At 39.1% G+C, this 23,945-nt stretch overlaps 1 protein-coding gene and 1 long non-coding RNA gene across 5 annotated transcripts; one reads left to right on the top strand and one right to left on the bottom strand.

Moving 5' to 3' along the window:
* Positions 1-5,811: 5,811 nt before the first annotated feature.
* LOC122654655 lies at positions 5,812-22,600 on the bottom strand. The gene is made up of 3 exons (XR_006331945.1): positions 22,509-22,600; positions 21,814-21,865; positions 5,812-5,823 (listed from the first exon to the last, which is right to left on the bottom strand). It is a non-coding gene; the product is annotated as an uncharacterized LOC122654655 (long non-coding RNA).
* LOC122654654 (protein INVOLVED IN DE NOVO 2-like) lies at positions 10,415-22,586 on the top strand. Of its 4 annotated transcripts, none has more exons than XM_043848854.1 (9): positions 10,415-10,571; positions 16,705-16,762; positions 17,396-18,315; positions 18,477-18,658; positions 19,142-19,231; positions 19,347-19,634; positions 20,188-20,403; positions 21,601-21,846; positions 22,489-22,586. In XM_043848854.1, exons 3-8 carry the CDS (start codon positions 17,415-17,417, stop codon positions 21,826-21,828), a joined length of 1,905 nt encoding a protein of 634 aa, XP_043704789.1. In that variant the 5' UTR covers positions 10,415-10,571; positions 16,705-16,762; positions 17,396-17,414; the 3' UTR covers positions 21,829-21,846; positions 22,489-22,586. The 4 variants fall into 4 exon arrangements, with proteins under 4 accessions (XP_043704789.1, XP_043704791.1, XP_043704788.1 ...); XM_043848856.1 differs by lacking the exon at positions 22,489-22,586 and adding an exon at positions 22,011-22,231; XM_043848853.1 differs by lacking the exon at positions 22,489-22,586 and having other exon boundaries at positions 21,601-21,925.
* Positions 22,601-23,945: the final 1,345 nt, after the last annotated feature.

Raw genomic sequence — 23,945 nt, 5'->3', positions numbered from 1 at the left:
GTATAACAGAGTTCAAACAAAAAAAAAAAAGGATCAATTATGCAATAATGGAAGAGTAACGTAAAACCATGAAGTTAACACAGAAAAAAAGCCCAATGTCTGCATTTCATATAATAGTTTGGGGGTAAAAAAAAGATCAATTATGCTATAACACCACAAAATCATGAATTTAATACATAAAAGCAGCTCAATTTCTGCAATTGGTATGTCACTTTGATATTTATTCTTCTTCTTTTGAGATACTCAGATACCTAGGGGAAGAACCAGCACGAATCCAAGCGCGATGAGAGCGAGCAAACGCTTCAAAGCTTCTCATATCTATGAGTCGAGGCTACCAAGAAAGGGAGCTTAACAGTCGCATCGTGATACTCTCTGTATCTTACTATCTGGTATCTGCAGCATCCAGCATGGTAGTTAAATTTGGAATCAGATCTGGATTCGAATTGGTCGAGTCAATTCCGATTGAGCTTTAATATGTACGAACCCTAGAAACTAGAGGTGTAAGTTTGGTCCTGTCGGCCCGAGCCTGCCTTGAGCCCGAACAGGGCCTGGGCTAGATTTTTCAACCTTGGGTTAGGGTTGAAATTTTCATGCCTTAGGTCAGGATTGGGCTGGGGCTGGCCCAGCCCAACCTGGCCCGACCTTGTGTTAGGTTATCTAATCACATGTCTCATTTTTTGAATGCATATAGGATGACGTAAATGGCAAAAAAGCAGGGCAAGTCAGGGCCAACAAGGCTCTAACAAATTTTAGGGTTAATCAGAGCCAACCCAGCCCAACCTAGCACGATCAGGGTCAATCAAGGTCAATCAAGGCTGGGCCTTGACTGAGATATCTCAGCTTAACTTAGGGTCGGGTTGGGCTTGGGTTGGGCTAAAAGGGCTCAGGGTTAGAGTAGGGTTTTAAAAAACCCAGCCCTGTTTCACCCCTACTAGAAACACAGTTGGCATCAGCTATTTCTTACGTGCATGACTTTGCATGCATGGGTTGGCATATGCATGTAGTAGGTAGATTAAGAAGTTGTACGCACTATGTAATCTATTGTGGATAGTTTTATGGGAAAGGGAGTTAGCAGTAATGAAATAGGAGAAATTAGTCAAAGTAGAGATATATATTGTAGGACATGATCAAGTGGGTATTTATGTAGTTAATATTGTACGTTATATATATTGCATTATAAAGAAGAAAATTAGACTTTTGAATCTCTAAATTATCTATAAAATAGATGAGATAAGGTTTTTCCCTTTATTTTATTTTTTTCCCCTAGAATGATGAGAATCAAGGTCGATTTGAATTTCAATTTTTCAAACCGTGTCATATAGAGAAGCTTGCGAAGGTAATTGAAATCTAACGGTTGAAACACTTCATTAACTTTAGGGTAATCTGAAGACCCGACCTAGAAGGAGTTGGGATGGACTCCCCTAATACACCGGGAAAATTATTTGCTTCATTTCCCCAAGTGCTTCTAGGGGAGACCGTGGACCCCACACGAATAGTGTGGTCAGGCAGAGGTAGGGTGGTCATTTCCCCTCCCCCTATTTGAGGAACTTGGGAAAATGGAGCCGATAATGATCTGATTCACTGACTACAATAGGGGGGGTCAAATGGTTGATTCGCGCTAGTTTGGTCAGTCTAATTCAGTTTTTTGCATGCTATGAGTCCAAACTGAAGTCAAAACTCTTAAGGTGAGATTTGGTTTTGGACTGGTCTTATTTGTTTCAAACCTTTATTATTTTCTATATAAGATAGATGGATAGAAAAAAGATGGATTGAATAGATGAAAAAACTAGATCTATAAAGAATGGCAGATTATCCTCAATCGAATGGTTTGGGACTCCACCAACAAAGCAACAAACAAGGTCGAGCTTGCTTATTGTACCTTTATTGATATTGAATTATTAAAAAAATCCGAGATTCTTTCCTATTTCTTCCTTATTTATTCCAATCCACATTTTTTGATTCTATCTATATAGATTATATATGTAGTGCCAATCACAACACAAGTCTTTATATATATAAATAAAATATATATATATTTTTAATTTAATTCAATTGTTTTTTTGTTTTTTCAATTCTATTCTTTTCTCAATATTTGTGTTGGGTTAACAGATTCTTATTGGTTTTGTTTCTCCCTATATGATATATAGGTCATTATACAAATAAAATTCTACCCCAAAAAAAAAATTATACAAATAAAAGTTCTAAAAGAAATTTCCAAAAAAAAAAAATTTAATATTTCAATAATTAAATTTAAATCAAATGCTTATTGGCGGCTTGGTTATTTTAAAAACCATTGGAACCCTAAATCAACAGAATTAATCAGAACTGAACGGAAATGGAAAAAAAGAAGTTAAAAATCTGAAACTTTGATTAAAACATTCTTTCATTATTATTGTTGTATATCTTAATCTTGATTGATATTTATTGTTACTCTCATTTATTAGAGTATATTACACGCACCCCCCCTGTACTAAGCCTTAATTACATTGACATCCCCTATATTTCTTTCAATTACCCAGACTACCCCCTACTTTCCTAACCTTATTACAAACAGCTCCAGTCCGTTAGAGATTTAAGGTTAATTGATAACGTCATGTGAAAATTATTTTTAATTGATGATTTTGCCCTTAGAGAGGGCCAGAGGGGTAAGTTGTTGATTTCCCTTATGTTCGGATTTTTATCGCCCCCAGTACACAATCCTCCATTGCACCTCCAGTGCACTCCTGGTTGCTCGACACGTGGATAATTCGAATATGCACTACCCACACAACTAAATAGAGTTCTTTTTCGCTTGAGTCATAAGGTATTGAAGAAGGCGAATCGAGTCATAAAAAATAGGCATTAATAGAATCCAATTGTCCGCAGTCTTTGAAGTTTTATTGGAAAAATAAAAGGACAACGATGAAATTAGGGGTCTAAGTTTGGCCTAGTGAGATTGAGCCCATCCAAACCTGATAGAGCTTAGGCTAAGCTAGGGTGAAAATTTCTAGGTCCAAGGTGTGGCTAGGTTGGCCCTGGGTTAAGGTCTTTGGCTGAGCCCAACCCAGCTTGGTCCCATATATATAATGGGAGAGGGTTCTATGAGCAAACATGTTACACTACACCTCCTCACATTGGTTTTCTAAATCAATTTTTTCTCTCTATATAAAAATTAGCGTTGTTGTTCTCTGTACCGCAGTGCATGTTGCACCCAGACACATGGGGTTGGGCGCAATGACCACCCTACCCCCTGAGTGATAGGCCCATGTGCCTGGGCGCAGCCTGTGCTGCGGCTAGGGGTGTCAATTCCAGGCCCCGCCCGACAGAACCGACCGAGCCCGCCGGACTAAAGCCCGGCCCGGCCCTGCCCAACCCATTTACTAAACGTGTCAAGCTTGAGCTTGACATGTTTACTAACCGGGCGATCCTGGTGTAGGGTCCTAGCCCGTCAGGTGTCCAACCAGACCGACCAATTCTAGGCCCGACCCTTTAACTTGTAAACTTTGCTATGGGCTTGGGCCCTATTTGATTTGTTGGCCCAACTCTATTTATAACATTAACTTTTGTTGGGCTAGGTTGTATATTTTTTAAATATTTGGAAGCAAACCTCCAAATATTGGAACAATCTTTGTACACTTGTCATAGGTAACAATTTTGCAACGAATTCCGGACAAGTTCTGACCACTTCTTTTTTAAGTTTTGCTGTTGTTTGGACTTCTTCTGTGTTTATTTTATTTTGCTCCTTTCCTTTGCTGTTTGTTGGTTCTTGCTTGACCGTAAGGCTAGACGAAGGTGTTTTATTCCTTGCAGGTTTTTTTCTCTTTCCTACTCTCTTTCTTTCCTTTTTCCATTTGTGGAATCATTTTCTTTGAATATCATGTCTATTCTTGCTTGGAATGTTAGAGGTTTGCATAGCTCGTTTACTAAACATTGTCTCACTCAACACCTGCAAAAACTCAAACCTGATATTGTTTTTCTTTGTGAAACTAAATGTTTGACTGCATCTTCTGTTAAATTTAGCTTCCTGACTCGAAATTATTCTACTATTTGTTTTGTTAATAGTCGTGGCTCTCGGGGTTTAAAAGGGGGATTTTGGCTTCTTGGAACTGCTTCTGTTAGTTTCTCTATTTTACTGATTACTGATCATTTTTGTGCTTTCAATTAGCATATACATATGGACCTGACTGTTACAGTGGTGACTGTTTATGCCCCTCCCCCAACCCTCACCTTGTCTTGATCTTTGGATTACTCTAAATGAATTTATTTCCACTCTCCATTGCCTGTTTATTATTATTGGAGACCTGAATGAGGTGTTATCAGCCTCTGATAAATTGGGAGGAGCACCTTTTGTCCCCCATACTTCTGGTACTCACCTTCTGCAACTCATTGAGAAACACTCGCTGGAAGACCTACCCCATGTGGGCTCTCGTTTTACTTGGACCAATAAACAAAAACCCCCCCATCTGATCAAGGAATGCCTTGACCGCTGCCTGGCTTCTCCAGCCTGGCTAACTGTTTTGCCTCATTCCTCACTTTCCAAATTACCAGCTCTGGCTTCTGATCATAACCCAATATTTTTAAAAACTGACAAACCCAAGGCTTCACACCCCAAACTCTTTCATTATCAGGAGGCTTGGGTTCATCACCCTGAATTTCTCTCTTTTTGCACAAACAAATGGAATAACTTGCCTAAAACAAATCTTCATTGCCAACTCCTATCGTTTGGTAGAATCCTTGCCCATTGGAATAAGACTGTGTTTGGCAGAATTCAAACTCTAACAGAGCATTACCTAGCCCAGGCTGATCATCTTGAGATCTTACCTCCTACACCCGATACTGAAGCTAGTTTTCTTTCTCTGAAATCCAAACTTTTGTGGATTGCTGAGGCTGAAGAAAAATTTTGGTTCCAAAAATCTAGACATGCTTTTATTAATGATGGGGATAGAAATACCAGATTTATCATTCTGTGGCTAGAACTAATATTCATAAGAGGAGAATACTTTTCTTACACAATGAGCTTGGGGAGAGGATTGATGAGCGTGGTGCCGTGGCCCAATTGTTTTCTGATCACCTTGAAGGGTTATTTCAAACCATGGATCCCCTTGATGCTTCCTTTATTGAGTGTCTTTTCCCCCCAGTCCTTACCCCATCTTTTGCCTCTTCTATGACTTCCCCTCCTTCACTCACTGAAATTAAAAAGGCTCTATTTTCTATTGGTGCTTATAAAGCCCCTGGACTAGATGGATTTCAGGCCTGTTTTTACCATAAATTTTGGGAACTTATTCAAAATGATATCTTCCACTTTGTCTACTCTTTCTTCTCTTCTAAATCACTTCCCCCTGGATGTAATCATACACTTTTCTGCATGATACCCAAAAGAGAATGCTTCTCTTCCGGCTGATTTTCGGCCAATCAGCTTGTGTAATGTCTCCTATAAACTAATTGCTAAAATCATTGCTAACCGCTTACGCCCACTATTATCCCATTTCATATCACCTTATCAATCGGATTTCATACCCGGTCGCCAAATTACTGATAACATCATAATGGCCCATGAACTCTTTTTCTATATGAACCATATCAAAAGTAGAACTGGCTATGCTGCTATTAAGATTGACATGTCTAAAGCCTATGACAGGGTGGAGTGGTCTCTGTTGACTAAGCTAGCTCTATTTCTTGGGTTCAGTCCTGAGTGAACCACCATTGTGCATTCCCTAATTTCTTCTACTTCCTTCTCTTTCAAAATTGCTGGAGGAGCTTTTAGATATCTCAAACCTCATCGTGGACTTAGACATGGCTGTCCCCTTAGTCCCTACCTGTTTCTTTTCACCATGGAAGTCCTATCTCGTCTCCTCACTACTTATCGGGAGCTTAACCTATTTCATGGAATCAAAGTGGCACCCAGTGCCCCTGAAATTCACCACCTTCTCTTTGCTGATGATACTCTAATCTTCTGCAGGGCAACCAAAGAAGATTTCTTAACCATTAAGGCTATCCTGGATCTCTTCTCTGACCTTACTGGTCAAGAGATTAACTTCCAAAAAAGGGAGGTACATTTTAGCAGAAATATTGATGCACATACTTCCAAAAAAGTGAGGTGCATTTTAACAGAAATATTGATGCACATACTAAGACTGATCTGTGTAATCTTTTAAACCTGAGGATCATGCCCCAAACCTCTTCCTACTTGGGAACTAAGCTCTTCCCTTCAAGAGCAAAGTCAAAAGACTTAGCTGATGTAGTCAATAGAGTTAAAACCAAGTTAAGCCTTTGGAAAGCCAGCCACTTGTCTTTTGCAGGCAGAAAGATCTTAATTTAATCGGTCCTGGCTGCTGTACCATCATACCTCATGTCATGTTTCCTTTTCCCCATTAAAACCTGTAGATCCTTGGATTCAATCTCCTTGAACTTCTGGTCTAATTCCACCATAACAAAAAGGCTTGTCATCTTATTAGTTGGGATAGAATCTATCACCCCACTACTGAAGGGGGTCTTGGGCTACGCAAAGCTGAACATCATAATCAGGCCCTCATCATCAAGCTGGGATGGAGACTCATCAACAAGACATCATCTCCCTGGTTTAGGATCCTCCGAGCCAAGTACTTCCCAAAATATCTATTTTTCATCCAAAAACTTTGGCCCGAAAGGGATCCTGGACCTGGAACAGCATTGCAAACACACTTCCAATTCTCAAAAGGATGGTATCTAGACAGATTGGAAATGGGAAGACCACTTCCTGCAGGTATGATTCGTGGATCCCCTCCACGAATGGTAAGTTCATACCCCCCAATGTTATGTTCTATAATGAGTTCCAATTGGTTCATGATCTGCATAATAATGGCATTTGGGATAGAAGTAAGCTAATTTCTTGCTGTGATATTGACTCTATCTCACTCATTGAACAAATTCCTCTTTCTAACCATGAAGATGTGTGGAGGTGTACCCTCAACAAAAAAGGGACTTTCTCCACACAGCTAGTGGCCAAGCATCTTCTAGAATCAACTATCTAGGCCTTTGCAAATTCAGTGGTGGAAATTCTTTTAGAAGCTTACTATTCATCCCAGATTTAAAATCTTTTTTTGGCGTGTTTTATATACAGGAATTCCTACACGGGCCTTTCTCTCGAAATGGATTTCAGTCGACCCTACATGTGTATTCTGTGGTTCATACGATGAATCAATCGGGCACCTCTTCCTTTCATGTGATTTGGTTAAGCATATTTGGGCTGCTGGCCCTCTTGGATTAAGGACTGAGCACCTCTCTACATCCTCTTTATTGAACCTTTGTGTCTCTCTCCGTGGCACTTTTGCCTAGGATAAACAATCTGGCATTTGGTTTTTCTCAGTTTTTATTATTACTGTTTATTTTATCTGGGATGTAAGAAACAAGATTTGTTGGGGTAAATTCCACACATTACCCATTATATTTATGATGATAACAAATAAGTTAGTTGTACTAATTCTTGCCTAAAAGATGCATAGATAAGAGCAGAGCATCAAGTGAGGGGGAGCACTCAATTCAAGAGATTGATGCTCAAAGCAAATTGAACTTGTCCAATCTTTCAAGACATCAAAGAATCATGAAGAATGGAGAACAACGTTTGAAGTCAAAGATCAAGACAACTTAGAGGAACTCACTTTGAAGATACTCATGTAAAGAAGTGAAGTTCAAGACTTGAAGAATTGTGAAGACTTAGAATTGTACTAAGTTGTAAATTTATTTGTTAAAGTCCATATGTAATGCACACACTCACATATGCATACATGTAGTGTGACCCTAGGAGGTTATTTTAGACACTTCTCACTTAGATTAAGATCAAAGAAATTGGCTCGGACTTGTCCAATGGAATCGACCCAAGTAAGTTCAATAAAGGACTTAATAATGTCAGCAGAAATTGTATGATCCAGCATACCGGATCATGAAACGGTATACCGGATCAATAGTGAATCTCAGGAAATGAGAAACAGCAGCTCAGTTAAGCATGCTGGATGAGGATCCAGCATACCGGATCACTTTATGACTGTTGAAATATGACCGTTATTCCCTTGTTTCTTAAGGAAAGTAGGTAATCCGGCATACCGGATTACTTATAGAATGTGGGATTCTTTTCTTAATTGGATTCCTAATTGGTTCTAAGCCTCTAGCCTATAAATACCCTCTTTATTAGTGTTCTAAACATTACAACAATCATCAATCAAGAGATCTAAATAATCAAGCACTCCCTTGTGAGATTATTCTTTCAAGATCAAGAAGATCGAAGAAAATTCAATCTCATCTTTGCTCCTTCATACACACTTGCATCCAAGTTGCATACATTGAAAGGTAGCATCTTTTCTACTAAAGTTTAAGGTAACTCTAAACCATTTAGTAGTTCTTTTACTTTGTTTAAAGTTGTTGTTGAGTCCTCTTGCTCGGAATCAAGATTGGTTGAGTCCTTTTGCTCGGAATCAAGAGTAGTTGAGTTCTCTTGCTCTTAATCAAGATTTATACGAGTTATGTTGCTCTTACTCAAGATTCGTTTTAGTGATTTCTCTATAAGGTGAGAGGAGTGGACGTAGGCACATATTGGCCGAACCACTATAAATCTCTTGTGTCACTCTTTGAATTATTGCTTTGTTTATTGCTTGTCTTTATATTGGTAATTTATTTTATTAAAACCGCATAATTTTTTATTTTTCTATCTTCACCTATTCACCCTCCCTCTAGGTGAATTCACAAGATTCTGTTCTGTGCTGCCAAGCAGATCCCATATCGGTCATCAACAATGTTAATAGATGGCTAAATAACTTAAGCATTCATCCCCCTAGTTGCCACCCAACTCCTGACCATACCACTAAGAGCACACACATTCCCATCTACAATTTGTCATCTACTAACTGTAACTCCCACTTACCTGGTTTAATGATCGCAGGAATTTTTGAACCCACACTTAAACTAGCTCAATGGGCTTTTAACCTTTTGATAGATGGACATCATTTGCTAACAGATGCAGGTTGCTTACGAATTTCTGATAGTATGGAAGCGGATCTCCTTAGACTCTTCTATGGATGGCAGACGGCAAAGAAAGAATCAATCCAGTTGAGAAGCATATGGACTACCAACAAGCGACTATATGATCTGCTTACTTTTCCTTTTTCTCTCCCCATCTCGTGGACTTCGATAAGTGTTTATTGTGACTTAATAGACCAATTCTTGAACTCTTCTAGGGTAGGTATATATAATTTAACTCTAACACCCCACAAACAATGCTCGAGTAGGATTACTTAAATTTGTACTCTTTCTTGCTTTTTAATATATTTTTCTTTTTATCAAAAAAATATTCTGCAATTCCATAGACATCTCCAATAACAAAACTACATAGAGAGAAGAAAGGTTTCCAGCTATAAATTTTCAAAAACAATGTCAAATCAATGACCATTATTGATGCCAAACACCCAAGAGATGACACTAGAGTCCTTTTTTCTCATATGAAAACCCTTGAAGTAAGAGGAAAATCTGAGGGTTGCACCGAAACTCAATGCCTTTGTGAGTCATTTTTTTTTTTTTACAAGCATACAACGCAAAGAAATAACTTAAAAACATTACAAATTCAATTCTAACACAAAATGTTCTAAGCTCTAGGAGGCCAAATGTAAAAACAAATGACAGTTCAATGGTAAAAACCTTAGACATCCATTCACAATAAAATTAAACTATTTAGTTTTAATGGGCTACACCATTTAAAGCCCATTTATATTTAAATAGGCCTATAGCCTAGTTTTGCACCATTAAAGACCCGGTTAAGGATCGATTATATTACTTAATTATAGTCTGAAGACCGACCTAGCCCGATCAAATCTGATCAGACCCAGCCTGAATACTTAAAACGGACGATCACAGTGCAAGCTTTAAGCACCGTGAAACCGGGTAGGCCTGACCGGTTAACACCCCTACCTGCGGCACAAATAAATTTTTTTTTTTGGGGGGTAAGAAGCTGCGGCAAAGAAAACATTCGGTCTAAAAATGAATATAATAATACATGTTGTACGCCTTAGTCTCAGAGAGCTTTTTTCCATGTATAGTATAAAATTATAGATTATAACATCGAACATACAGTCAAAAGACAAGGCTAGCTAGACTTGCTTAGCCTTGAAATGACAAACAATAGGGCTGTTAAAAATATCTGGCCCAGCTCTGCCGGTTCCACCCCCTACTTGAGATTAAACGGAAAATGAGTCGAATCCACAGTGTCATTCTGGGAGAGTCCGGAAATTATTAGCGAGCGTTTTCTGATTATCTCTGCACAGGCCACAGAGTGGGGACCATCACTTGCCCGTTTCCGCTTTTTACCTTCAATTTGCTTCTTCTTTCTTCATTATCTATCTCCAAGCTGCATTTGAGAGCTCCATCTGTTCTCTCCGACGATCTCGCTCTCTCTCTCTCTCTCTCTCGCGGCACCATTTGTTCTCTCCGACGTTCTCGCTCTCGCGGCATTTCTCCGTTTCTTTCTGTCTTCTTATGTTCATTGTTTCAGTGAGAAATTTCATCGGAGGGCTTCTCCGACGTGTGTTTTAGAGTGCTGATTCAGTTTTGGGGTTTCCTTTTCATCGAGTGTAAGTAATTGTAGGATCGTTTTTTCCCTCTTCCATGATACGCATCTTTTTTGTGTTTTTCAATCTTAAGTTTACTTCACTTTTCCACTGATTTTACTTGTGCATGTGTTGGTGAGACTGAACGTTTGCTTTTATTATTTCAATCGATCATTATTTTTGTTCGTTTTCTTGTACTTCTGTTGTTGATGATTGTGGAAACAGTGGTGTTCGAAGACTTAAATCCTCCAGGAAGTCTTTCCTTCTGAAAGTAATAATATATTCTTCTTATTATTGTTTTTCATTTTTTCTCTGTTCTTCTGCTTCGCTAACTTTTAGCTTCCTGGTGCTATATATGGTTTTATCTTGTTCCAATACTTTGATTTTGGTTAGAGTTTCATTTAATATGGTTTATGTTGGATACGAGTGATACATTGCGGTTTGAAGGTGTTAAAGGACTAGTCCCAAAAATAGCTTGTGTTGAACACTTGAAGTAGTGAGGAATACATGAGCGCTTGCGACTTATCAAGATCTCCCGTAGATAAAGTGAATAACCAGCCTTACGTAGATGCCAAAATGTTGAATGTAGTTTTCTTATATGGTTCGAGATAAAGCCTTTTGGAAGGTTTATAGTTTATACTAGAACATTTTGTGTTTGGTGGAACTTATGGTTTTAAACATAGGCAGAAGTTTTCCTTCATCAGTGGGTTGGGAAGAATGCTTTGCCACTGGTGATGTGACCATAAGATGGGACTCTTGCCCCATCAACAAAACTCTCACCTTCTATTGACGAATTCTAAAATATCCATCCCCTTGGTCATCTGACGGAACTGATTGCCTTGTGCATGAAATTCTTCCTTAACCATGGGTGTGGGGAAACTCGGTTCTTATATATAAATTATTTTCACACTCCCAGGCCTCAGTGTCTTAAAATTTTCCCAGTCTTGATCTTATATTGAGCAGCTGTTTTATCACTCCTTTTCGGAAATATTTATTTCTTTTCCTCTGCACAGTCTTTCTTTCAGTCTCTGTTTGACACACATAATGTTGATTCTTTCCGCTTGATCATTATTGGGCTTTTGTATTGGCCATGAATCTTTGGTAAACCATAAACAGTACTTGTTACCCTTAATTTTCTCTGTTATTTCCTTTTACCTTTTGGTTTGACAAACATGATTTTTTTTATCTGATGCACTAAAGACAAATATACTAGCGAAGGGTCATCTCTTCAAATTTAGAGAACTACAGGAAAATTACAGGGGCCCTTGCTACTTAAGTTTGGATTCCTACGAGCACCTACCACATAGGCCTTCTTTTTTGCCACTCCTTTTTTAACCGAACATATTCCGCTGCTCTTTCAATTCCCTTCCCATTGGATTCCAATGAAAAATTGGGTTCAGATTGACGTCTTCATTACCCTTAAATCAGTTAGTTTTTTCATTGTTTCAAAAGGAGAATTTTCTTTTGTTCTGTTCTGTTTTTGCTTTAGGAAGGGTAAGGAAAATTTCTATAAATTGCAAAAACCAGTGGTATAGATATGTGCATTGTGTGCATCTTTAGTGTCTTTAATGAGAATGAGAAGATCAAAGAGAAAGAAGAGCACAGGATGATCTCATTTGAAGCTGTACTATAGCTAGGTGTAACAAATCAGATCACTGATTTACTGCAGTCCAGAAAAGGAAATCTTGCTTTTCTCAAAAATCAGCAACAAATGAAGCAGCTATTGTTGCCTGTTCATTCCAGTCATGCTCCACTCAATATTTTGCTGACGATTAATAAGTTCTTTTATGATACTTATTTGAGATGATAGAGGTATTAGGGAAATTTGGCTTTTGCATTTGGTGGTTGATTTGGGTAATGTCACCTTTGATGTTATCCTGTGCTAGTTTAAATTGTCAATTTTGAGTACTAACTTTTAGTTGTCCTTTTTTTTTAAGATTCTAGGTTTTGTTAGGGTGGTATGAACATCACTTTGCTTTAGGCCTTACTTTCAGGGCTCAGAATTGCTTTGTTGGTTTGATTTTTCTGTCAGGAGAAAGGTTCCATTATCTGAGGAATTGAAGATCTCATGGATCATATATTTCTAGATAGAGGCATGGTCAGATTACTTACAAGATAAACCTAATCCCTTCCATAACTCACCCAAAAACCCAGTACAGCTCCCTAATGGTTGCCTATATTCTTCGAACTCTGACATTCTTGAATCTCAGGTCATACTTAATTTCTCAATTTCTCATACTCAAACTATAACCCTAAGGCCCTGCTTGTTTAGCAGGGAGTGTGGGGTGGGAAAGTTGGAGGATTGGGTCTCACATGTTGGTGGGGTGAATGGCAATGATAGTGAGGCAATGGAAAAGTTACTTTTTTCCACCATGAGCCCTTTTTGGTTGCCATTTTCCAATGGGGTGGGATAATATTTCATAAGACAAAAGTGTCAATTTTTTATTGAATTTTCAAAAGGATCTCTGTTTTTCTTTAAATTTGCAACTCAATGCCATCAGCCATCCAATCAACAACAGAGAATTCTGAGGCTTCCTTTTTGAATTCCATCATTGTAAGGCAGGTCCCGTTGGCGAAAATGCTTCCCAAAGCTTGACGCCTTCAAGAACCATTGATGTAGCCTAGGTGGAATAAGTCTCACTTAGGACCAGGTTGTGTGTTAGGGTTGGCCGAATGGGGCAGATTAGGGTAATAAGGGTAAAATTAGGGTTAGGAATTGGAGTTTGAGTTAGGGTTTTATTGGGTAATGGTATGCAGGTTTTTAGGAGTCTATTAGGATAGGTTTTAATTAGGTTTGAATAGGAAATAAGATTTCAGAATTAGTAGGGTTAGGGTTTTGGGTTTTGGGTTTTGGGAATGAAGGGAACAAAGGGATCTAGGGTTTCTAGGGGGAGACAGGCCAAGGGATTCTGGCCGAGTGTCACAGTGGTGGGGGAAAGGGTTCGGTTGAAGTTTGGAGAGGTTTGGATGGTTGGTTAGGGCTGGGCAGAGTTTAGGAGTTTTAGGGCTTAAGGAAGAACTAGGGTTTGCAGGGAAAATAGTAGCAGGTTAGGGTTCAGCAATGGAAATAATAAATCAGATGTCACTTACTGGTTGCAGGTCTGAATGTGCAGAAGCAGCAGCAGCTTGAATACTTGAAGAAGCCTCCTGACCTTCACAGTGCAAGGAGTCGCAGGAGAACCCACCCTTAACCACTTTGAGTCCATAAGGATATAAACTCGCAGAAGGAGCAGATGCAGCAGTTTCAGATCTGAAATCAGAGAATTTTTTAAGTAGAAGTTGTGGGGGAGCCTCCCACGATTTATCTATTTATAATAAAAAGAGATGGCCAAAAGCCTTACACAAATATGACTTGGAATCCTAGTTCCAAGTCCTAAAACCAGTCCTAATCAGACTAGGACTAGTGACACTAATCTGAAATCTAATTACAACTGAATCACTTGTATTCTAACTAGGAATACAAGTTTCAACAAATAAAATAAATAATAAAAAGAACAACCTATCCCTCTAAAATCGTGGAGGGGATACTAAGCACACTAAAAGACTGTTTTACCCCTACTTAAAGAAAAACAAATTACAGAAAATAAAAGGCTCCAATGAAAATAGTAAAACAGCCACTTCATGGTTTCGGCTTCTTCTTCCTAGTGCTTGGATCTGCATCAACTTTTTGGCACTCAAACCACTGTTATCGACCCCAGCATTTCTTTCTTATGATTCTCGGCCCAAACCTTGTTCCCTAGATTGGCAATCCAATCTCCCTTTTGGCCTTTCCCTTCTTCGCGAGCTTCCTTAACATGATTATCCCTGGAATCACCGTTCTTCTCCAGAATCGCAATCACAGCAGCTTTGGTTTGATTCTTTGTAGCCATCCTTGTTCTGGGCTTCCCAACACAAGTCTTAACCCCAATTGAACGGCTTGAGCTATCACAGTCTCCTTTGCGACTGGCGGCTCTGGTTCTGATGCAATGGCCTACTCACTTCTTGATATTGATAAGAGGGGAGAGAAGAGAGATGAGAGGGCGGACCCGAAAGAGGGAGTGAGGAGGGCGGATCAGAGAGAGAGAGAGTCTGCTCCAACTTCCCTCTACCTCCCCAGCAAAATCTCATCATTTTTGGTGGGATTATTGAGGAGGTGGGGTGGGAAAGACAAAGAACCGATGAGGGAACGACAAGAATAACAATGGAAATCCAACTCTCCCACCCCCATCTCAATTTAAACAGCCCTATTTTTGTGGTATCAGGAAAAGTTGTGAAACTTCCCCACTGTATTGCTTCCCACCCCATCCCTGCTATCCAAATGGGGCCTAATTTTTTTGTGGATTTAGTACTTACCTTGAGTTGTCTTAGATTACTAGAGATTGGCTTCTATATTGAAGTTCTTGTTTTATTTATGCCATCCTTGGCCCGTTGGCCGATGATACAATGATATGGTGGATTCTCTATCAAGGAGCAGGGTATCCTGATGTATCATGAGTGCTGACCGATGGGTATTGACCCAAATGATAGCCAACTATAGAAAAACTTTTGGTAAGCGCATTTGCTTGCAAAATAGTGGCTGAAAGTAATGCAAAATCAATCTGCATCAGAAAGATTTGAACAAAAAACATTGGTGCAAGCCCGAGGTAGAAAAGGCTTTTGATCTGTTGTAACTCCAGAACAATAATGTTGAAACACTGGCTAAATTTTTATACATAGTTACAACAATAGCAGTAATGCTTAAAACGTGGATTGGAATGACCTAGAACATGTAACAATACAAAAATATTGCCAACTAGTGGAGTTTCTTGAAATCTGAACCAAATTTACTGAAATTGGGTTGAAGTAATAACACATTCTGGATTCTGAGAATAATTCCAGAGCTTTAATCTGATAGCAGAATTGAAATCATAAAATAAATCTGAGATGGAATTTGATAGCAAGATTTAAATCAAAATTTGCACAGGCTTCCAGATTAGATATTGAATGAAGAAGTTGCAGAAAATCAAACAGCAAAGAGAAGAATCAATTTGGTGATTCCTAGTGATAAAACAATTATAAGGGACTCATCGCTAATTGGTAGAACTCAGAGATTGCATGATAGGAATCAAGATTAGCTTCAAACAGTCACCAAAATAAAGGACTGAGGTTGCTCATCAAATGGCAGCAGAAGGGACCATTTCTCCCAAAACATGTCAGTACTCTATTCGTTTAATAGTGTATAGCAGTTGATTATGAAAGGTATTCATGACCACCTCTTAAAGAAACCTAAACTGAACTGATACTACTACTGCATGTCTGGACAAAATTACCCTTATTTATTAGCTGAAACTACATCTTGGATTATAGTTGTCATGGTGTCTAGGCAACCCTAGACATTGGAGGAGGGAAAAAAAATCAAGGTGATACCAACAAGGCACCTAGGACAACTATGACTCGGGTCCTGCTAAGTAAAAACAACTAAAGACAATCATCAAGTGACTACTACTGTTCTTATCACATGTTTAATGGCCATGGACATAATTAAAACCCATCAACTATTTACACATTACAATGACCAACTGACATATAGAAGAAAAAAATTGAATCATAGTTACTTTCCAATGGCCAGTCTCTTGACTGATCCTACATTGTATCCAGGGCACAACCTTTTTTATTTTCCATTGGGAGGGGGGGATGGTTCAATCCGTCATTCACTTCCTTCCCTGGCCTAGAAAGGGAAACTTTGTTTTTGTACTGCTTTATTTGTTCTAGCTAATATATATTTGTTTTCAGTAGAGAGATAGGGTAACTACAGCTAAGCTGAAGAGAAGCTTACCTTTTGGTAGAGGTCCAGCATGATCTAGCTGAGCCACAACTCAAGAGCTATGTGTCAATGAGGGGTAAACCCATCTGCACAATTTGAAAGGTGAAACTGTTATTTCTAAATTTCTTAGTTTTATCTGATCTGTTCATTAGTATTCGAAGGAAGCTTTATCCCCTGTTAATATGATGTTACTTGCTTATTCTCAAGTTGGATGGTTTTCAAGGTCTCTTCTCTTATTGGGCATGCATGTCATGGATTCATGTTAGATGAATGTTCACCGTTCTATCATGTAGAAAAATTATGATTTTCTTGTTAATTCTAATTTCAGAATACAAGATATATCCTTATGCTTGGCCAAAATTGCAGGCATTTCAGGTTTTCTGGTGTTTGGTTGCTTGTGTTCTACTCTGTTCCGCTTATCAAGACTATTCTGGTAAGTTCGCATCATTTTACTATCTTCTCCATTTCATTTGTGGAAAATATGCAAGCTACAAGGACTCCAGCAAAGTTGCCCTTTGTCCTACCATCGTGCATGCGCTGTGCAAGCAGGGCCATCGAGATTCATAATTTCATTAGTGTCACCTATAGCATCTCACAAGCAAGATTTGAGATTTCAACAGGATAGGCCTGTTGAAATCGAATTATTCCACCGAAATGGGCATGGTTGTAATTTGGTAAAATTTTGGGAAATAATAAGAATTTTGAAATGAAACTTTAGAGGATGCTTATCTAAGCATAAATACATATGTATGGTAAGTACCTCAAACTTATCATCTTGGTTTAAATTTATTTTTTGCTAGATTTGAGCAATGTTTTAATGCTTCCTCACTAGCCAAATAGGGTGCAAAATCCACCCAATTTGCAGATTACCCACACCATGGGTCCATGACTATCACTCAAACCAGGTGCTTTGAAGTAGCTTTCTGGTGGGGACTGAGTGGATGGGTTGTGAACCTGTATATAGATGCCAATTATGCAGAGTAACTCTTTTTACGTTTGTTACCTTGGGTATCCATCTTGACTGATATGTTGCTTTTGACTTGTGTTGATTTTATTTTATTTGTAGGTTACCTGGCTGATAGTTCATGGATCAGAGCTCAGAGGAAAACTCAGACATAAGTGAGTCTGAGATTGCTGATTATGGAGATAAATCTTATGAAAAGCTTAAGAGTGGAAATCCCAAGGTGAAAATCTCAAATGACACTTACAGGTGCCCTTTTTGCTTGGGCAAGAGAAAGAGAGACTATCATTACAAGGAACTCCTCCAACATGCTTCTGGGGTGAGCAAAGGTTCAAGTACGAGGAGTGTCAAGCAGAAGGCAAACCATCTGGCATTGGCAAAATTTATGGAAAGAGATATAGCCCCTGAAGGGTCTCTGTCGCAGCATGTGGCTGTATCTGAACCTCCGAGTGGTCGCGACAATGATGTATTTGTTTGGCCTTGGACGGGAATTGTTGTTAATCTTCCAACTGAGTACAAGGAGGGACGATATGTGGGGGAAAGTGGTTCCAAGCTGAGGGAGCAGTTCACACGGAGAGGATTTAACCCTGTGAGGGTCCGTCCTTTATGGAATTATCGGGGTCATTCAGGGACTGCCGTAGTGGAGTTCAACAAAGATTGGCCTGGATTTAACAATGCAATGTCATTTGAGAAGGCTTATGAGGCAGATCATCATGGCAAAAGAGATTGGTATGGAAGGAAACACAAAGGGTCTAGCATATTTGCATGGGTTGCCCGTGAAGATGACTATAAATCTGGAGGTATTCTAGGGGAGGAACTCCAAAAAATTGGAGATTTGAAAACTATTTCTGATATTGTGGCGGAAGAAGATCGGAAGAAGAAAAAACTTGTTTCAAATCTTACCAATGTGATTGAAATCAAGAATAAGCACTTGAAAGAAATGGAGTGCAAATTCACTGAGACTTCTCTGTCTCTCAGCCGTTTGATGGACGAGAAAGATGACCTACATCAGGCATATAATGAAAGTACGTATCTTCACAAGGCTGAGGAAACATAGCATACCTGTTGGATATATTTTTTTGTTGTCTATTCATGCAATTCATTGCATTCATTTTATCACCTTTTTGATATCATGTGAGCCTCTCAGCTACAGAATCTTACGTAATGCTTATTTTATGTTTAATAGAGATACAAAAAATGCACCAGGATGCACAGAACCATATCCAGAGAATTTTTCTCGACCACCAAAAACTTAAGGGAAATTTGGAATCTCAGATGCAAGAACTAGAGCGGCGTGGCAAAGAATTGGAGAAGCGGGAGGCACAAAATGAAACTGAAAGAAGAAAACTACAGGAAGATAGGGAAAAGGTACCATGCGTCTTTGAAATTTTCCCTGTTCTTTTTAATATTTAGGGCAAGGGATATACATGCTGCCGGCTTATATTGGTATCTTACATGCCAAGCCAATAGCCAGCAGCAAAAAAGTGCATCCAGTGGACTAGGGTGCGTCATATGGTGGGGCTACATATTTAATGAGAGAGAAGAGAGAGACTGTGAAAGGAAGTACACCCTGGCAGCATGTACTTCATTTTCCCTAATTTTTATTACATACATATAGCAGCTACAAAAAATAGACGGATCCCACGTGTTTGTGCACGAGTCTACTAGATTTTGCACTGAAAATCACTGGTCCCCTTTTCTGATAATATTACCGTGTTGAAATTTGCATGGCTACTATATTGGCAGTTGCAGCAGTTTTTGATGATGCTTTATTGAAGTGTTTGACATTCATATTGATAGTTGATAATATTACTGATGGGTTTGATAATATTATTTATGGGTTTCCTTCAGAACGCAATGAGAAACAGTTCCCTTCAAAAGGCAACACTCGAACAGAAGAAGGCCGATGAAAATGTACTGAAGCTGGCAGATGATCATCAGGTATCTCTGGTTTTAGTGGGCATTGAATTTTATTATCAAGATTACAACAAGCCTGTAATTTTGTGGAACTTAGAGAAATCAAATCTCATTATTTGGCTGTGAAATTTGATATCAGAGGCAAAAAGAAGAACTCCACAAGAGGATAATTCAATTAGAAAAGCAACTGGATGCCAAACAAGCACTAGAGTTGGAAATAGAGCGGTTACAGGGGACGTTGGAAGTGATGAAACACATGGGGGGTGATGATGACGCAGAAGTCCAGAAAAAGATGGATTCAATGAAGCAAGAGCTGGAGGATAAGATAGGAGATTTGGATGACCTTGAATCACTCAACCAAGCTCTTATAGTGAAGGAACGCAACAGTAATGATGAGCTGCAAGATGCTCGTAAGGAATTAGTTAATGTAAGTACTAATTTTCTACCATTTTTCTTTCTTTCTGTTAAGAGAGAGGATATTGCAGCCCTCTCTCATTCATTGAGTGAGCTGCTCTTGGCTCTCGAACTCTCATCTCTTCTCCTCCTTTTCTCCTCTTCTTCCTTCTCTATTTTCTGCTACTTGATTTACACTTTCTAAGTTTAATGCGTACAATTTTTATTTTTGTTTCTGTGGAATCTTAGGCAAGTTTTAACCGATGCAAGCCTGTTGATATCTTAACAGTTTATGTCCTTTAACAGCCTACTGAACTAGTTCATGAGCTTCTATTTTAAATTAGCTAGTGTGAGATCCCATACCTTGTAGTTTTCAATCCGTGATGACATAAGTATATACGCTTATCAGTGCTTATGCCAACACAGTCCAGTACTTGTGGTAATGTTCATGTTATTGGAACATAAGAGAGTTTCTGTGAAGTATCTCAAATTTTTGATATTTCAGCATTTCTTTCCCAAATCTTACCTGATTTTACATGATCTTCTTCCATGTTTCGGGGAAGAGACTAACTTCCTGTGTCTTATAGGGGTTGAGAGACTTGTCCGTGTCAGGCCGTGCTCAAATTGGAGTCAAGAGAATGGGTGATCTTGACAACAAGCCATTTCTTGATGCCTGCAAGCAGAAATATTCTGCCGAAGAAGCAGAGGAAAAAGCTGTAGGTCTGTGTTCAACGTGGGATGAGCACCTCAGAAATCCAGCATGGCACCCCTTCAAGATCATCATGGTTGATGGGAAGGAACAGGTGTGCTTTTTAAATATGAATCAGCTAGCTGGTCCTTCCATTATGCTTGTTTATTTATTTTTTATTTTGAATATCTTTACTATAAGGTAGGCCATCTATATTTTGTAAGCCCCAAAGAGGCCATACAACCTGACTGGAAAGTGGAAACCAGCAACAACTTCCATTCTCTTTCAATGTTAGTAATAGACATCCAATAACCTTTTACTTCTAGAAACCCAAAGGACCATTTGCTCTTTAGCCTTCAGAGCTCGTATAAGCAGGGTCTGCATGATATTCAAAATCCCATTTTTTCCTATCTGCAAGCTCCAAACCACTACAGGTGGCACGAGGCCAAATTTTGGAGCATCTGGACTTAAATAGGATCTTCAGGCTTTTGAGAACCATCGGGATCTGCTACAGCTAAGAGAAACAGAAATGGTTTTCTTTTATGCTTGGGTATATAACAGAACCTCTGTCTTCGTGGTTCTGATGGCTGATCATGGGACTAATTTGGAAGATTTAACAAGAAAGGGTACTGGGTTCTTGTCTAGGCATTTTTAATGAAGAGGGGAGTGATGGAGTTTTCTAAGCCTTTGTAACATGTTGGAGCCAATCCATTCTGTAGAATCTCAGTTTCTTTTTTGGTGGTATCTCACCCTTATTATTAACTAGTTCTTTATATTATCTGAACATGAAAACAAGAATCGAGTACCTTTTGATATTTCTATAAAAACCATTTTGCATGGCCCCATTTAGGAAGTTCATCCCAAAAGGTCCATCATTTTGAGTCATGTGGACAAATGATCTGGCTATTCTGGTTCAAGAGAGGACATGTCTGGATTAGACATGTGCAAAAGTTTAGACTCAAATTCAATCAAATACCCCACCATTTATGTTCCATGCATCCCTAAATATTACCACACATGCCTATGGTACTCTGACCACTACTGTACACTTTCCCATGGTCTTGGATTTTTCAACCTGCTATTTTGCCACTTGGCAATTTCCATTTGGGCTGAAATTTTGACATGTGAGTAGGGGACCTCAGGGCTACCCGTCCACAAATTTTGGACCCCATCTGATATTGCCACGTGGTGGATTTTTAGGGCCATTTAGCAGGGGGTCCATTTTAGGAGCTTCCCAAACAGACCATGTAGGAAAAGTGTCCCTGTGACTGCAGTTCTTAAATGTTGCTTTTTGTGTACCATGCTGGTACAGGAAATAATAGATGAAGAGGATGAAAAGCTGAAAAGCCTGAAGAATGATTTGGGCGACGAGGTTTGCAGGGCTGTTATGACAGCCCTGAAGGAGATGAATGAGTACAATCCAAGCGGAAGGTACATCGTACCAGAGGTATGGAACTTCAAAGAAGGAAGGAAAGCTACACTGAAAGAAGGAGTTGCATATATACTGAAACGGTGGAAAACACACAAGCGCAAGAGGTGACCTAAGACTAAATGAAAGGTACTGGAATTCTATGCTACTGCTGCTTTAGCCTTTAATTGTTCTCGATTTCCTTAAAAGGTAATTTCGTTTTGGTATGAAAGAAAACTTGGTTCCATTTAAATAACTCGGCCCTCAAATAGAGTATCTATGTTAGACCAATCCTACTCATAGTTCCCTGCTAGGCTGCTTTTTGGGCTGGGCCTGCTTGAGCCTGATCTGGCCCAGCCTAGTTTCATCCGCTAGCATGAGGTTTTAGTATGCTTGGCTTGCTTAAGCTTCTTTTTGAGGCCTGAAGTGATGTTGGGATTAGTACAGCCTGCTGAAATGTATTTGGGCCTTGTGTGAATAATATATCTGGGCTACTCTGAAGTTACCCTAATATATGTAGATTGTATGTAGCATATAAACTTGTCTTACCTGTGGGTTAACATTATGTAAGTTAACAATATATTATGATATGTAAATGACAAATGATGATGTTATTATGTAGTTCATAGTAAAACCCCGGGATTTGACCAAATAAAGTTGGGACTCTAGGGTTAGGGCTAGCTTTAAGTCTTCTGCAGCCCTGTCAGATTTGCACCCTTACCAGTTATAGATGCTCCACTTAGGACAGCACATTGATTCAAGGACCTTGTTGACAGTTGCTACTGTATGCAGGAAATTTAGTGGTGTAGCACTGCTGTTGCATGACTTGGCCTGGTACCGGCGTGCCACAGAAGAATTTGGTGGCAAGAACTGTTGGAGCGGAGGATAAGCACTAGATGAGACAGAAAATCACTTCTAATTCTTAAAAACTTGTTCTTTTACCTTATGTTAGCCCTTCACTTATCTCAACTATTCTGTTGCTTCTGCATTTAGAAGTAAAAGGTTAAGTGTGGATAAAGACTTGAATATTCTTAATGCAAGCAAGAATGGGGAATCTATATTCATTTACTTCTTTAACTTCCCTGGTTCTTGTGTATAATACAATCGGGCATCATGTCTGAATTGCTGTTTTGGTTGATGCAACACCCAAGCAGTTTTGAAGGCAACCAAACGGAGCCTATATCTACAGAAAAAATGGTTGCATTTTTCCAGTATGGTATGGCTGCTTCAACCATTGTATAGACATGTGCCCTCTGTAGTAGCCCACCTGTGACTTGTCAAATTTGGTAGCATTTCCCAACTGTTTGCAAATCCTGTGGAGATTCTTATCTCACAGAATGACTGAAATTACATTGTGCTAAGATCGGGGATAGGTTATCGGAAATAAATTGCAGCCAATTCCAGTGCTGTACATTGTTACGATGTGGAGAATTCTGAGCCTAGTCAAATCCCGTGGTACACCTTGTAGAGGAACTACTGGATTTCTATTTTCAATCAAATTTTGGGGAATTTTCTCGTATCTTCCCGAGTTATCACGTAATTACCAAAACACCCGAAATTTTATGTACTCCTTACTTTTTTAAAAGGTTAACACATGCCCCCATTCCGTATATGCATATTGAATCCAACCGAGTTATGCCGAGTCTAACATATTTCTATCTGATAAAGGTTCAAGAATTTGGATCGGGGAAACCTAGACATGGAACATGAAAAGGAAAACAAAAGGCAATGATTTCACAAAATCTATTGAGTTTTTAGAGGCCGCCTTTTTTGTTTTGGTAAAAAGTTTCTGGAGGCTTTGATTCAATAAACTTGGGGGGTCTTGCTAAAAAAGAGGTTAAATTTCATTAATTGTTATCTATTGATAAAAAGAGGGGTTCATGCAGCTGGCTCTCCTCCAGTCGTGGCGGGAGCTGGAGGGTCCAGTGCTCGAAAACAATCCAAAAAATAAGGCTGGGGGGTGTTAGGTGGGACCCACCTATGAAATGATCAGTCCACCCTTGTTTTTGCTGTCATTTTACGGGGCTGGACCCTCCACCTAATGGCACAGCTGGAGGAAATCCATTTCTGGGATTCAATGGCCGAAATTAAAGATCAAATATGATTCATCGTCAATTCAAAAAAAAAAAAAAAAGTTTTACAAATATTATCTAAAATCAGGATTGGGTGATGTGATCCCAATTCATTTTGAACGATTCAATTCCGATTCCAATCCTTCAGCATTAGACTTGATGCACCGAAATGAATGG

This window comes from Telopea speciosissima, chromosome 3, assembly GCF_018873765.1.
Source record: "Telopea speciosissima isolate NSW1024214 ecotype Mountain lineage chromosome 3, Tspe_v1, whole genome shotgun sequence".
Taxonomy (NCBI): domain Eukaryota; kingdom Viridiplantae; phylum Streptophyta; class Magnoliopsida; order Proteales; family Proteaceae; genus Telopea; species Telopea speciosissima.
This window is presented reverse-complemented; position numbering and strand designations above follow the sequence as displayed.